Consider the following 11,652-nt stretch of genomic DNA (forward strand, 5'->3'; position numbering starts at 1 on the left):
AAGGCAGAGGCTTTAACCCACTGAGCCACTCAGGCGCCCCACATTATTTAGTCTTTTAATGATCTCCTTAGAGGTACAACCTAAATCTTGCATGTTAAAGTCTAATGCAAATAATTAATTTTACCATTTTTCCAGTTACACTGCATACTTAGAAAACTCTGACTTTATTTCCCCCTCAATTTCTTGTGTTATTGTTATCATGATCTTTGCCCTTCATTTTTTTTTAATTCCACAAGAGTTTATTATTGTTTTATGTTCATTTAAAATTTATATTTACCCACATATTTATCCTTTCCTTGAAGGACTTGCCCTTCTTTTTTGCATTTTCATGTTTCTATCACTTTCTTTTTGCCTGAAGAACTCCCTTCACATAATCTTACTTTTTGTTTGTCTGAAAAAGTTATTTCATATTTAAATTTTTTTAAAATTTTTAAAAGACTTTTTGGGAATAATTTCAAATTTATAGAAAGGCTGAAAGAATACTACAAAAAAATCCCGTATGCCCCACACCCAGATTTATTAATTTTTAATAATTTGTCATGTTAATGTTATAATTTCCAGATGATTTGAGAGTAATTTCCAGACATCACATTCCTTTACCCTTTAATACTTTCATAAATAGTTCCTGAGAATAAAGGAATATTCTCTTATATAGTAGTTGTCTAATTCAGGAAATTTAACGACACATTTATCTAATCTAATTCATATTTCAATTTTATCAGTTGTCACAGTAATGTTATTTATGCCATTCGTCCCTTTCCCAAATTACACATTGCATTAATTGTTATGCTTTGTTTTTCAGTATCGTTCCACCTATATTGATTCTCAGCTTGCCTTTCTTTCTTCCTTTCTCCTTTCCTTTCCTTTCTTTCTTCTTTTTTTTTTAAAGAGAGAGAGCGCGAGAGAGCGCGTGTGGGGCGGGAGGATGAGTGAGGAGAGAGGCAGAGGGAGAGAGAGAGAGTCTTAAGCAGGCTCCCTGCTCAGCTCTGAGGGGAACTTGGGGCTTGATCCCATGACCCTGCAATCATGAACTGAGCGTAAGAGCCTCAACGGCCTGAGCCGTTGAGGCACCCCGATTCTCAGCCTCTTTTTGTCTTTTGTGATGAAGATATTTTTGAAGATTAAAAGCTAGTTATTTTTATAGAGTATCCCTCAATTTAGGTTTCTTTGATGTTTCCTCATAATTAGATTCAGATTTTGCGTTTGGGGCTGAACTAATATATAGATGCTATATTGTTAGGATTTCAGATATGGAGACACAGTGTGTCTATCTGTTCCTTATTGGTGATGTTAACTGTAATCGCTCAGTTAAGATATTGCCCAGTTTCTCCACTGAGAGCTACTACTTCTTACTTAGGTAGTTAATAATACTTTATAGATAGAGAGCCTGTAACTATGTCCCATTCCATTCCTTATCAAATTCACTTGACATAGAGTTAGCATCCATACCAGTTAGGGTGCTGTCAGGAAACAGAGCACATCAGTCGTGTGAACAGGGAAAATTCAATATAAAGAATCATTAACTGGTAAAACGTGGGTAACTACTAAAAAGGATGAAAGAGATCCAGAAATAGCAAGTGGGGTGGGGGGGAAGCAGCTCCTATCTCATGGCTGAACGAAAGGACACACAGAGGGGGAACTGACTCTTTATTTATTTATTTATTTATTTTTAAAGATTTTATTTAGTTATTTGACAGACAGAGATCACAAGTAGGCAGAGAGGCAGGCAGAGAGAGAAAGGAAGGGAAGCAGGCTCCCCACTGAGCAGAGAGCCCTATGCGGGGCTCAATTCCAGGACCCCGAGACCATGACCTGAGCTGAAGGCAGAGGCCCAACCCACTGAGCCATCCAGGCGCCCTGGGAACTGACTATTTAGAACCTCTTTCTCTTCCATCCCCGCTCCTGCCCACCCCCCCCCAAAAAGACGGATTTCATACTTTTTCAAAGAGGGTGTGGCTACCACAGGGATACCTGTCAGCTGCTGGTGGCCAGGGTTTGCATAGGAGTGGCCACTGGATGGGGACAGTGTAGCCTGAGTGTGTGACTACAGTTGGTCCACTGAGGTCAGTTGAGGTGAGTGCTACTGGCTCTCAAGCTGAGTGAAGGACTGAAGTCCCAACCTCAGTGCCTTCCCAGGGTTAGCACATCACAGTGCCCCTCTAGCACTCTCTATTGACGAAGCCTCACATTGACTGCCAGCCAAGGAGAAAGGTTTGCGGAATGAGGAGAGGCTTGTAGCAGCACTTCCAGAAAAAGGATCTCTAGGGCAGAGGGGAACTCCACCTCTAAAGGTTTGAGGGCTAGAGCTGATGTGATGTACATCGATTATCGCTAGACACGGGCAACCAATTTGTCCGTCGAGGGGTGGGGAGTAAGACTGGGGTGATTGCGTATGAGCACTTGGCATTCTGTATTCTTTGAAGGCATTGTATCAGATGCTTTAGATATATAATATATATCCTCTGAGATTATATCTATATCTATATCTATATCTATATCTATATCTATATCTCCTCTACTCCTCATAAAGCCCCTGAGAGATGAGTATTACGAGCTGTTAAGTAATTTGTTCAAGACAGTAGAGTCATGGGGGTCAGAATTAAAATCCCTACCTTGAGGGCCAACATTCTTGCTGGATTCAGATGATGTTTAAACGAGTGTGATTCCCTTATAGGCCCCACCATGTGGACGCCTCCACGGCAGAACCAAAGCTGGGTTTCTGAGTTTATTCTTCTTGGCTTCTCCAGTGACCCCACATCTAACAGAGTCCTCTTTATTGCCTTCCTTCTCCTTTACCTGAGCTCAGTCCTGGGCAATGCGCTCATCATCACCCTGATCTGCCTGGACATGCAGCTCCACACACCCATGTACTTCTTCCTCTGCATCCTCTCCCTGCTAGATATGGGCTATGTCAGCACCACCATCCCCCAGATGTTGGTGCATCTCCTCGCTCACTCTCAGACCATCTCCTTCTCTGGCTGTTGGCTGCAGATGTATGTGTTTGGTGCCCTGGGCCTAACTGAGTGTATTTTCTTTGTAGTCATGGCTTATGACCGATATGTGGCCATCTGCCACCCACTGCGTTATACTGTCATCCTCAGCTGGGACCTCTGTACACAGCTGACAGCTGGGACCTGGGCCTGTGGTTTCTTCTTTTCTCTGATCCATACTTTCCTCACCATGAGGCTGCCATACTGTGGGCCCAACATGGTCAACCACTACTTCTGTGAAGGCCCCTCAGTACGAAGCTTGGCTTGCATGGATACCCACTTCATTGAGACGGTGGACCTGGTCATCAGTATCTTCATGGTTCTTGTCCCACTGTCCCTCATTTTGGCCTCCTACATCCGTATTGGCCAGACCATTCTCAAGATCAAGTCTACTCAGGGCCGCTGCAAGGCTTTCTCCACCTGTGCTTCCCACCTGACCGTGGTCACACTCTTTTATGCTCCAGCCATATACATCTACATGAAGCCCAACTCCAGCTATTCTCCTGAGAGAGACAAGGAGATCTCACTCTTTTACAATGTCTTTACTGCCTTCCTCAACCCTGTGGTCTATAGTCTGAGGAACAAGGACATTAAAGGGGCTTTTTTTCAAAGTGATGGGGTGGGGTAGGGTGGCCTGGTAAATTAGGAGACAGGAGAGGCCTGAAGTAAAGTGTCCAGTGCTAAGGAAAAGGAACGCATTTATAATGTCTGCAAACAGTACTGCACATTGGAACAAATATAGCACCTAGTCAGTGGAACGAATGTGGTGCATGAAACCAACAGGGCCGTCTTGCTGAACTTGCTACATTGTGGTACAGTGACAAAGAACTCTCTAATCTTCCTGGCTCACAACAGCAGAAGCTCATTTATTGCTCATTTTCCATGTCAGTTGTAGGTGGACTTTGGCCTTCTGCCATTGGATTCTTGGATCCAATCTGAAAGGGGAGGCTCTATCTGGAATATCCCATTCTTGTGACAAAGAGAAAGACACATGATGGCTCTTAAAGCTCCTGCTCAGAAGTGAAACACATCTCTTTGCTGATATCCTACTGGTCAAAGCAAATCATATGGTCAAACCCAATAGCAAAAGGGCAGGAAGTATTTTCTTCCCACAGAAAAGTAATGCATGTCATGTGGCAGCAGTATGGATATAGAATTCTTCTATAGTGAAAGCAGCAATAATGGGGGTGGTAATATAATCTACCATAATGGTATAGGAATAGGATACATGTAACCAACATGAAACATGGTAATTGTAAATGACATGGTACATGGACACAGTAGAGGGCCAAGATGATGTAGGCGATCAAAGTGGTACATGCAAACAGTGAATATATGTAGCTAACATTGAAAATTAAGCCACTGGTATATGGAACCAAGGTAGCCCGATACCTGACTTGGTGTACAGAACCAATGTGGTTCATGGAGCCAATGGTATGTTCTGCATTGTGTTGCAGAAGGACACAGAATCTGATATTAAGAAACCTGGGTTCTAGTTCCAACCTTGTAACTTGTTTTATGACTCTGGGCAATTCACTTTCTTTCTCTGAATCTCACTTTCCTCATCTATAAAATGATCATCTTAAATGTAATGGTATCCAAGACCTCTGTATCTCTAAAATTCTATGCCACAGAAGGTGGAGTAAATGAAACTTGAATGCTGTAAACTTGTGAATCCTCTCTGAACCACAAAACGGGTTAAGGAGAACCTAGAAGAATAAAAGTTGCTGCACGTGCATTGTCTTTTGTAAACTACAGTGGGCAGCACACATAGCAGTGACTCTCATTCTTTCAAGGGATTTAAATGACATATGAAGCTAAGAATCCTGGCATGGGGACTCAGAGTTAGCATGAACATGCAGCTTCCTTTCATGCCTCAGTGGTGGCCCAAAGGCCTCAGGGACGAGTCGATTCAGTTCCAGTATTTCTTGAGCATCCATTTTGGCCCAGTATCAAGCCTTGGGGAAACCAAAACAGATATGTGGAGAGATTTACAGTCATGAAATGACAACGCCAAACCCAATGCCATAGTGACTCTGAAGGGCTGATGACCTCATAGGAATGAGGTTCTCTCAATGGGTGCCAGGCACAGAAGGTCAGACTACCTCTCGTCCCACTCCTATTCACCACTGTATACCCCAACACTTTGTAAGTTCTCCAGAACTTGGAGTCAGGGAGAGGGAGATAGAAATCCCTAGAAAATGAGTATTGTTTTTCTCACCACTGGAGTGATAGCTCAAAATGGAAAACAAGCTCAGTTATTGAGAAATGAAGTTACAGTTGTCTCAGGACATAAGTAGTTTCTGTAATAGAGAAAAATGGAGGGAAATCTACTTACTGAAAGCTAACAGGTTAAGGCCCTGGTAAGGTTTAAGGTTTAGCTGATACCTGTGGATGAGAGGAGTCACCCTTGCAAAGAGCCAAGAAAATGGCATTTCAGGCAAGCGGATACTAGGTAGAAAGGCCTCAGGTCAGGAAAGGACTTTGCATTTTCCAAAGAACTGGAAGAAGGCTCCCATGGTCACCATAAAGTGAGCAGGAGAGGTAGAGATGACATTGAGAAGTAGGAAAGAGATAGTCCTAATGAGCCCTATAGAAAGTGTTTACTTTATGCTCAGTGCAGTGGGAATGTTTGGATTCTTACTGAGGAGCAGTGCAGTTTTAGGGGTGATGAACTCCATTGTGGGTGTGGCTTGAGATGACCAGAAAGGAAGTGAGAGAAGAGGTCATAGGGTTGAGAATGTCTGGGAACTCACAGGTTAGGAATGAGAACAAAGCACTTCTCTCTTAGAAAGCGTCAGGGGGTGTGGTGTCCCCAGGGAGAATTCCAGGTTGAAGATACTGTGGGCACAGTGGCTGAATATGAGGCCAAGATAGCAAAGAGAGGCAGAACTGGGGAAAGGGAGAAGTGGGGACTTGGGTAAATGGAGGGGGGGAGCTGTGCAGAGTCTGGGAATAATGAATGACTAGAGAGTTCAGGGTTTTGGGGTGGTAGAGATTTTGTCTCTGGTACTTAGGTGCAGATTTGGGTGCTAGTATTGTCCAAAAGCATTTACTCAATGTTGAAACAGCGCTGGGCTAGGCAGGGCATTTGGGTGAGTGGGTACAGCTGCACCAATGGGCTCCAGTATCTGGCATGACAAAGAGCCGGGCAGCAGTTCCAGAGGGCTTCAGGCAGAAAGTGAAGGGTCTCGTGGGTTTTTGAAGTGTTTCCTTCCCCCATCTGGGGACGGGGTAGGAAGCTACGGCATTGGTGGAGGGAACTTGGTAGCTGATGAGAGCTTCCTGCTTCAGGCCTTGTGGGGAAGTGGGCTACCTCGATAATGGGAGAGAAGTCTTCGTGGCTGTTGGAGTTCCTTCCAGAAGGTGGGATGTCCACCTGGTGGCTCTTTTACAACTAGACAGCCAGGGATCAGGGTAGTGGAGAGGTGAGTCTTGTGGCTAAAGTGTGATGAGGTTTTATTAGTTTTTCTACAAGGACAGATTGCTACAGTTTGTAATTCAGGGTGAAAATGGATTTTATTTTAACAATGATGAACAACCTGTATTTTTAAGCATCAGGGTTGAGGGATGGGGTGGAGGAGAGGTAGTGATGCAATATTTTCAGAAGAATGGCTTGGGATACCTGATGAGGGGTTGGATTAAAGAGCACTTACTGAGGGAGATCTCGGCATGGTTTGTGAAGGTGCTTGTCGTGGATGGCGGCAGTGAATGGGGAGATGCTGAAAGATGTAACAAAGGAAGAAGGGAGGATACGTGATGCCTTGGTGTGTTGGTGAAATGGAGAAATCAAGAAAGCTAGCAAGGTTTTACTCAAGCCAGCCACCTCCATCTCTGCTTCCCTATAGTTCGTGGATGGGAGCCAGTTGATTGCCCATTGTCATTCCCAGATCTCTGGCACTGCAGAAAGAAGTCACAGCCCCTGTCCTCTTGGAATTTGGTCTACAAACCAGCACAGTTCATAGGAGGCAGATGTATATTCAGGGATGGAGTTAGAAATTATTATTGTTAGGGATGCCTGGGTGGATCCGTTGGTTAAGCATCTGCCTTCGGATAGGGTCGTGGTCCTGAGGTCCTGGGATGGAGCCCTGCATTGGACTCCCTGCTCAGTGGGAAGTCTGCTTCTCCCTCTGCCTGCTGCTCCCACTGCTTGTGTTTCCTCTTTCACTCACTCTCTTTGTCAAATAAATAAACAAAACCTTTAGGAAAAGAAATTATTGTTAAATAAATTCTCTGTTAATTTGGGTATCAATGAATTAGGTTTTGTTTTTGTTTTTGTTTTTTGCTTTGGTTTTTACTCCCTTCCCAGTCGAGTGTCCTTGAATTTTCCCTAGAGGCAACACTCTTGCATTAATTTTTTTCCTAATCACCTGGAATATTGTGCACCTTGAAGTCTAAATTTCCTGTATTCTTCCTCTCCTCCAGAACTCCCCCAGTTCTCTCTAACCCTTAATACCACGACACTGTTCTCTGGCCTAATTGAATCCCTTCGTCCTTCCATTTCCTCCCATTTTGTACCACTATTATCTTGAAGTAGCCTGGAAAGCATAACTAACTCCCGTAATAGCTCTACTATCCATTCTTTGCCCATGTAATCTGGGGGCTTGGTGTGTCCTGTCAATCCTTCTGTGTGGTATCTGCTTGCTCTCTCCCAATGCCCAGCATCTCTCCTCAAGCCCCCTTCCTTACTGCTTTCTGAAATATGTTCAGTAAATGTCTTATAAACAGCTGTGAAATGTGAGGCCAGATATTATCCTTCCAAATTCAAGTTATAGTAATAACTGCCATTAATACCACAATTATTACTACTTGATTTGCTGAGTTCAAAACACCTTCAGTGATATCTGGTTGGGTTGAATCTGTATAACTTTTTTCTAAAAAAGATTTTATTTATTTATTTGACAGACAGAAATCACAAGTAGGCAGAGAGTCAGGTGGCGGGGGGCGAAGCACGCTCCCTGCTGAGCAGAGAGCCCGATGTGGGGCTCCATCCCAGGACCCTGAGATCATGACCTGAGCCGAAGGCAGAGGCTTTAACCCACTGAGCCACCCAGGTGCCCCTCTGTATAACTTTTGTTGGAACCAATATGGTTTTATTGAGGACTATCAGTTAATGGCGGTTCCATAATTCTGAGGTTAAAGAGGCCTGATATTAATCACAAGGTGGCTTAATAGTTTCGAATTTCCTTTGTGTTCAAAGCGAGAATCTAACAGTACTTTTCCATGGCATCATTACACTGAATAACCCGTCACTTTTATCCATTAGGTGATTTAGATTTCAAATTCAAAGCCAAATTTGGAACAGGAAAAGCTGGGATAGTTTTGTGGACTATGGGAATTCAGAATCATGACAAGGATAAAATTAATGCCAGGAAGTCCTGCTTCTTTCCTTTTTTTTTTCCTGGTGGTAGAAAGAGTGAAGGCAAAACTTGGAGATTTTGTGAAGGTCAGTAGGGGCTCCTCATGAAAGCTTACCTTTCTAATCCAGGCTTCACTGAAGTGTTGCTTTACTTTCTTGCTTCTGGAGTATTGCCTGCCTCTTTTGATAGGCACTGGGTGGTCAGTTCAATTGCTGAGATTCTGTGGAGCAACTTTTCTGTGCCTCCTCCAAGGTGCTGGGCAGTCTATGGGGCCACAGCTATAGGCGAAGAGTTCTGACACTGGTAAAACAAGCCAGCACCATTATGATCATTATATCCTGCCATTCCCGTCAGTATCCTCTTGAATCGAGTACTCTTGTAACACCATTATTACTCAGTTTAGATTTGAAGAAATGTTTATTTAAAAAGCTCTACCCAGGGGCACCTGGGTGGCTCAGTTGTTAAGCATCTGCCTTCGGCCCAGGTCATGATCCCAGTGTCCTGGGATCGAGCCCCATATCAGGCTCCCTGCTTAGCAGGGAGTCTGCTTCTCCCTCTCCCTCTGCATATATGCCCTCTCTGTCTCTCTCTCTCTGATAAATAAATAAAATCTTAAAAAAATATTATTAAAAAAAAAAAAAAAAAGCTCTACCCAGGGGCACCTGGGTGGCTAAGTGGATTAAAGGCTCTGCCTTCGGCTCAGGTCATGATCCCAGGGTGCTGGAATCGAGCACCGCATTGGTCTCTCTGCTCAGCAGGGCGCCTGCTTCCCCACCCTCTCTCTCTCTCTGCCTGCCTCTCTGCCTACTTGTGATCTCTGTCTATCAAATAAATAAATAAATAAATAAATCTTAAAAAAAAAGTAAAAAGCTCTACCGGGGCGCCTGGGTGGCTCAGTGCGTTAAAGCCTCTGCCTTTGGCTCTGGTCATGATCCAGGAGTCCTGGGATTGAGCCCTGCATTGGGCTCTCTGCTCAGCGGGGAGCCTGCTTCCTGCTCTCTCTGCCTGCCTCTCTCCCTACCTGTGATCTCTCTCTCTCTGTCAAATAAATAAATAAAATCTTTTAAAAAATTAAAAAGCTCTACCATGTGAGGATATCAGTAAAGGTATCTTTTGAGGAGTGCTGGCTGTTTGTAATCAGGTTCTCTTCATTTGGTATCTTGAAAGGGTGTCATAATTTTTCTGTAGTTTTGCCAATTCAGAGTTCATGAGCTTCTTGGTGACAGACCCAGACTTACTAAATCCACACCAGAATGAAGTATAAACAAATGCCAACCTCTTCATTTATAATGTTAGCTATCCTTTCCAGAGAGCCAAGTGGCCCCTCTTTTGAAGCTGAAATGGTCTTGATCAGTTGCTTGGTAATTGTGGTATTAGGAAAGAGAAGTAGAGCATAACAAGAATGGCAATGTTTATGTAAAGTGTGCAATGCATCAAGCACTATTTTGAGAACTTTACTTGCATTAACTTCTCACAGCAATCTTACAAGGTGAGGGTTTGCTGCAAAGTATGCTCTCTGACCTAGTGTGATATGGTTTGGGTGATGTTTTATCTGTATACGAGGGGGCCCCTCAAAATATCTCTTCACCACGGCAGGGACTCTCTGTGTACCTTGGACCCATACTCCCATGGAAGTGCTGTATGAACAATGACCGATTTCTGAACCCTGTTTCTAAGACCACTTTTCCTTTCTCCTGAGACTGTGTTTCTTTGATCTGTTCATGCTCCTGATTGAGATAAAATAAAGTCACTGATATGGGTCCTGTCAGTCTTCTTGTCCTGGCCATCTTGAGTTGATTTAATAGGCTCGAACCTTAGGAACTCTGCCATTTGATTAGCAAATGTTAATGATGTTTTGTTTGTTCCAGATCCTGGGCTAAGCCCTGGGAAAGAGAAATGAATCAGACGTAAGTCCTGATTGGCACTTTGTCTACAGTAAAGTTGGGTTTCTTAATGTTTGAAGGTAGCTCTGTTGCTGTAGCCATCAACAAGTCACAGCCAGGCACCTTCCTTATGTATTATCTCCCTTCAGTCAGTGATTCTTGCCTATCCAGTGGGTAATGGGATGGAATGGGTGGCACTTGTGGTTTCAGTTCTGGTTGTGGCCTCACTCAGAGGCCCTACCCCAGCCTGTTAACTTGAGGAAAGCCCTCTTCACGTCTTTGTTTCTAAGGCTATAGATGATGGGATTGAGAAAGGCAGAGATAACATTGTAGAACAGAGCCAGTTTCTTGTCCCTCTCTGGGGAGGCATTGGCCCCGGGGTTCATGTACATAAACATGGCAGGTCCACAGAACATGGTGACCACAGTGATGTGGGAAGCACAGGTGGAGAAGGCCTTGAGTCGACCCTGGGTTGAGCGGATCTTCAAGATGGTGGCAAAGATGCAGACGTAAGAGGCCAGAATGAAGGAAAGGGGTACCAGGAGAAGGATGAAGCCCAGGATGAAATCCACTTGGTCATTGAGGGATGTGTCTGCACAGGCCAGCTTCAAAACAGCAGGGACCTCGCAGAAGAAGTGATTGATCTCATTGGGGCCACAGTAGGGCAGACGCATCGTGAAGACAGTGTAGACTAGGGAACAGCTGATTCCCCACAATCCACAAAAGACCACCATTGCCCCACACAGCCATGGGGTCATGATAATCTTGTACTTGAGTGGATAACAGATGGCTACATATCTGTCATAGGCCATGACAGAGAACAGCCAGCCCTCAGTGATGCCCAGCACCAGAAAGATGTACATCTGGGCCACACACCCAACATAGGAGATAGTTTTCTTCTTGCAGATCAGATGTACCAACATCTGGGGCACAGTAGTGGTGACATAGCTCATGTCCAACATGGAGAGGACACTGAGGAAGAAGTACATGGGTGTGTGGAGGTGGGAGTCCATGTGGATCAAGGTGACAATGAGCCCATTGCCCACAAGTGTAGAGAGATAGAGAAAGAAGAAGATGTTGAAGAGGATTACATTAATGTAGGGATCCCTGGAGAAGCCCAGAAGGACGAATTCAGACACGAAGCTGTGGTTGTCCCAGGGGAAGTTCTGCATTCTCCTTCAGCTGCAGGAAGAGAAAGAGAACTACTAGTAACCCAGCGTAGGGTGCACATTGAGGTACCATGACGATCACTTGCTGACAAAGTCAGTGATTACTTGCATACGACTTGGAAGTAATATGAAGTCAGAGATTGAGGTCTAGCCAGAACGAGGCTAACTTTGGGGAGGGTAAAGGGAAGGAAATCTTCTTGGAATCCTCTATTTCTCAGGCTCAAATCTTTTTTTTTTTTTTAAGACTGCC

General features: G+C 44.2%; 2 protein-coding genes across 2 annotated transcripts; one reads left to right on the plus strand and one right to left on the minus strand.

The window, feature by feature from the left end:
• Positions 1 to 2,682: 2,682 nt before the first annotated feature.
• LOC111143546 (olfactory receptor 2A12-like) lies at positions 2,683 to 3,618 on the plus strand. The gene has a single exon (XM_022497371.1). It carries the CDS (start codon positions 2,683 to 2,685, stop codon positions 3,616 to 3,618), a length of 936 nt encoding a protein of 311 aa, XP_022353079.1.
• Positions 3,619 to 10,457: 6,839 nt separating this feature from the next.
• LOC111143544 (olfactory receptor 2A12-like) lies at positions 10,458 to 11,405 on the minus strand. Its single transcript, XM_022497370.1, has one exon. The coding sequence runs from the start codon at positions 11,403 to 11,405 to the stop codon at positions 10,458 to 10,460; it is 948 nt and encodes a 315-aa protein (XP_022353078.1).
• Positions 11,406 to 11,652: the final 247 nt, after the last annotated feature.

This window comes from Enhydra lutris, unplaced genomic scaffold, assembly GCF_002288905.1.
Source record: "Enhydra lutris kenyoni isolate GAN:26980312 unplaced genomic scaffold, ASM228890v2 scaffoldscaffold9, whole genome shotgun sequence".
NCBI lineage: Eukaryota > Metazoa > Chordata > Mammalia > Carnivora > Mustelidae > Enhydra > Enhydra lutris.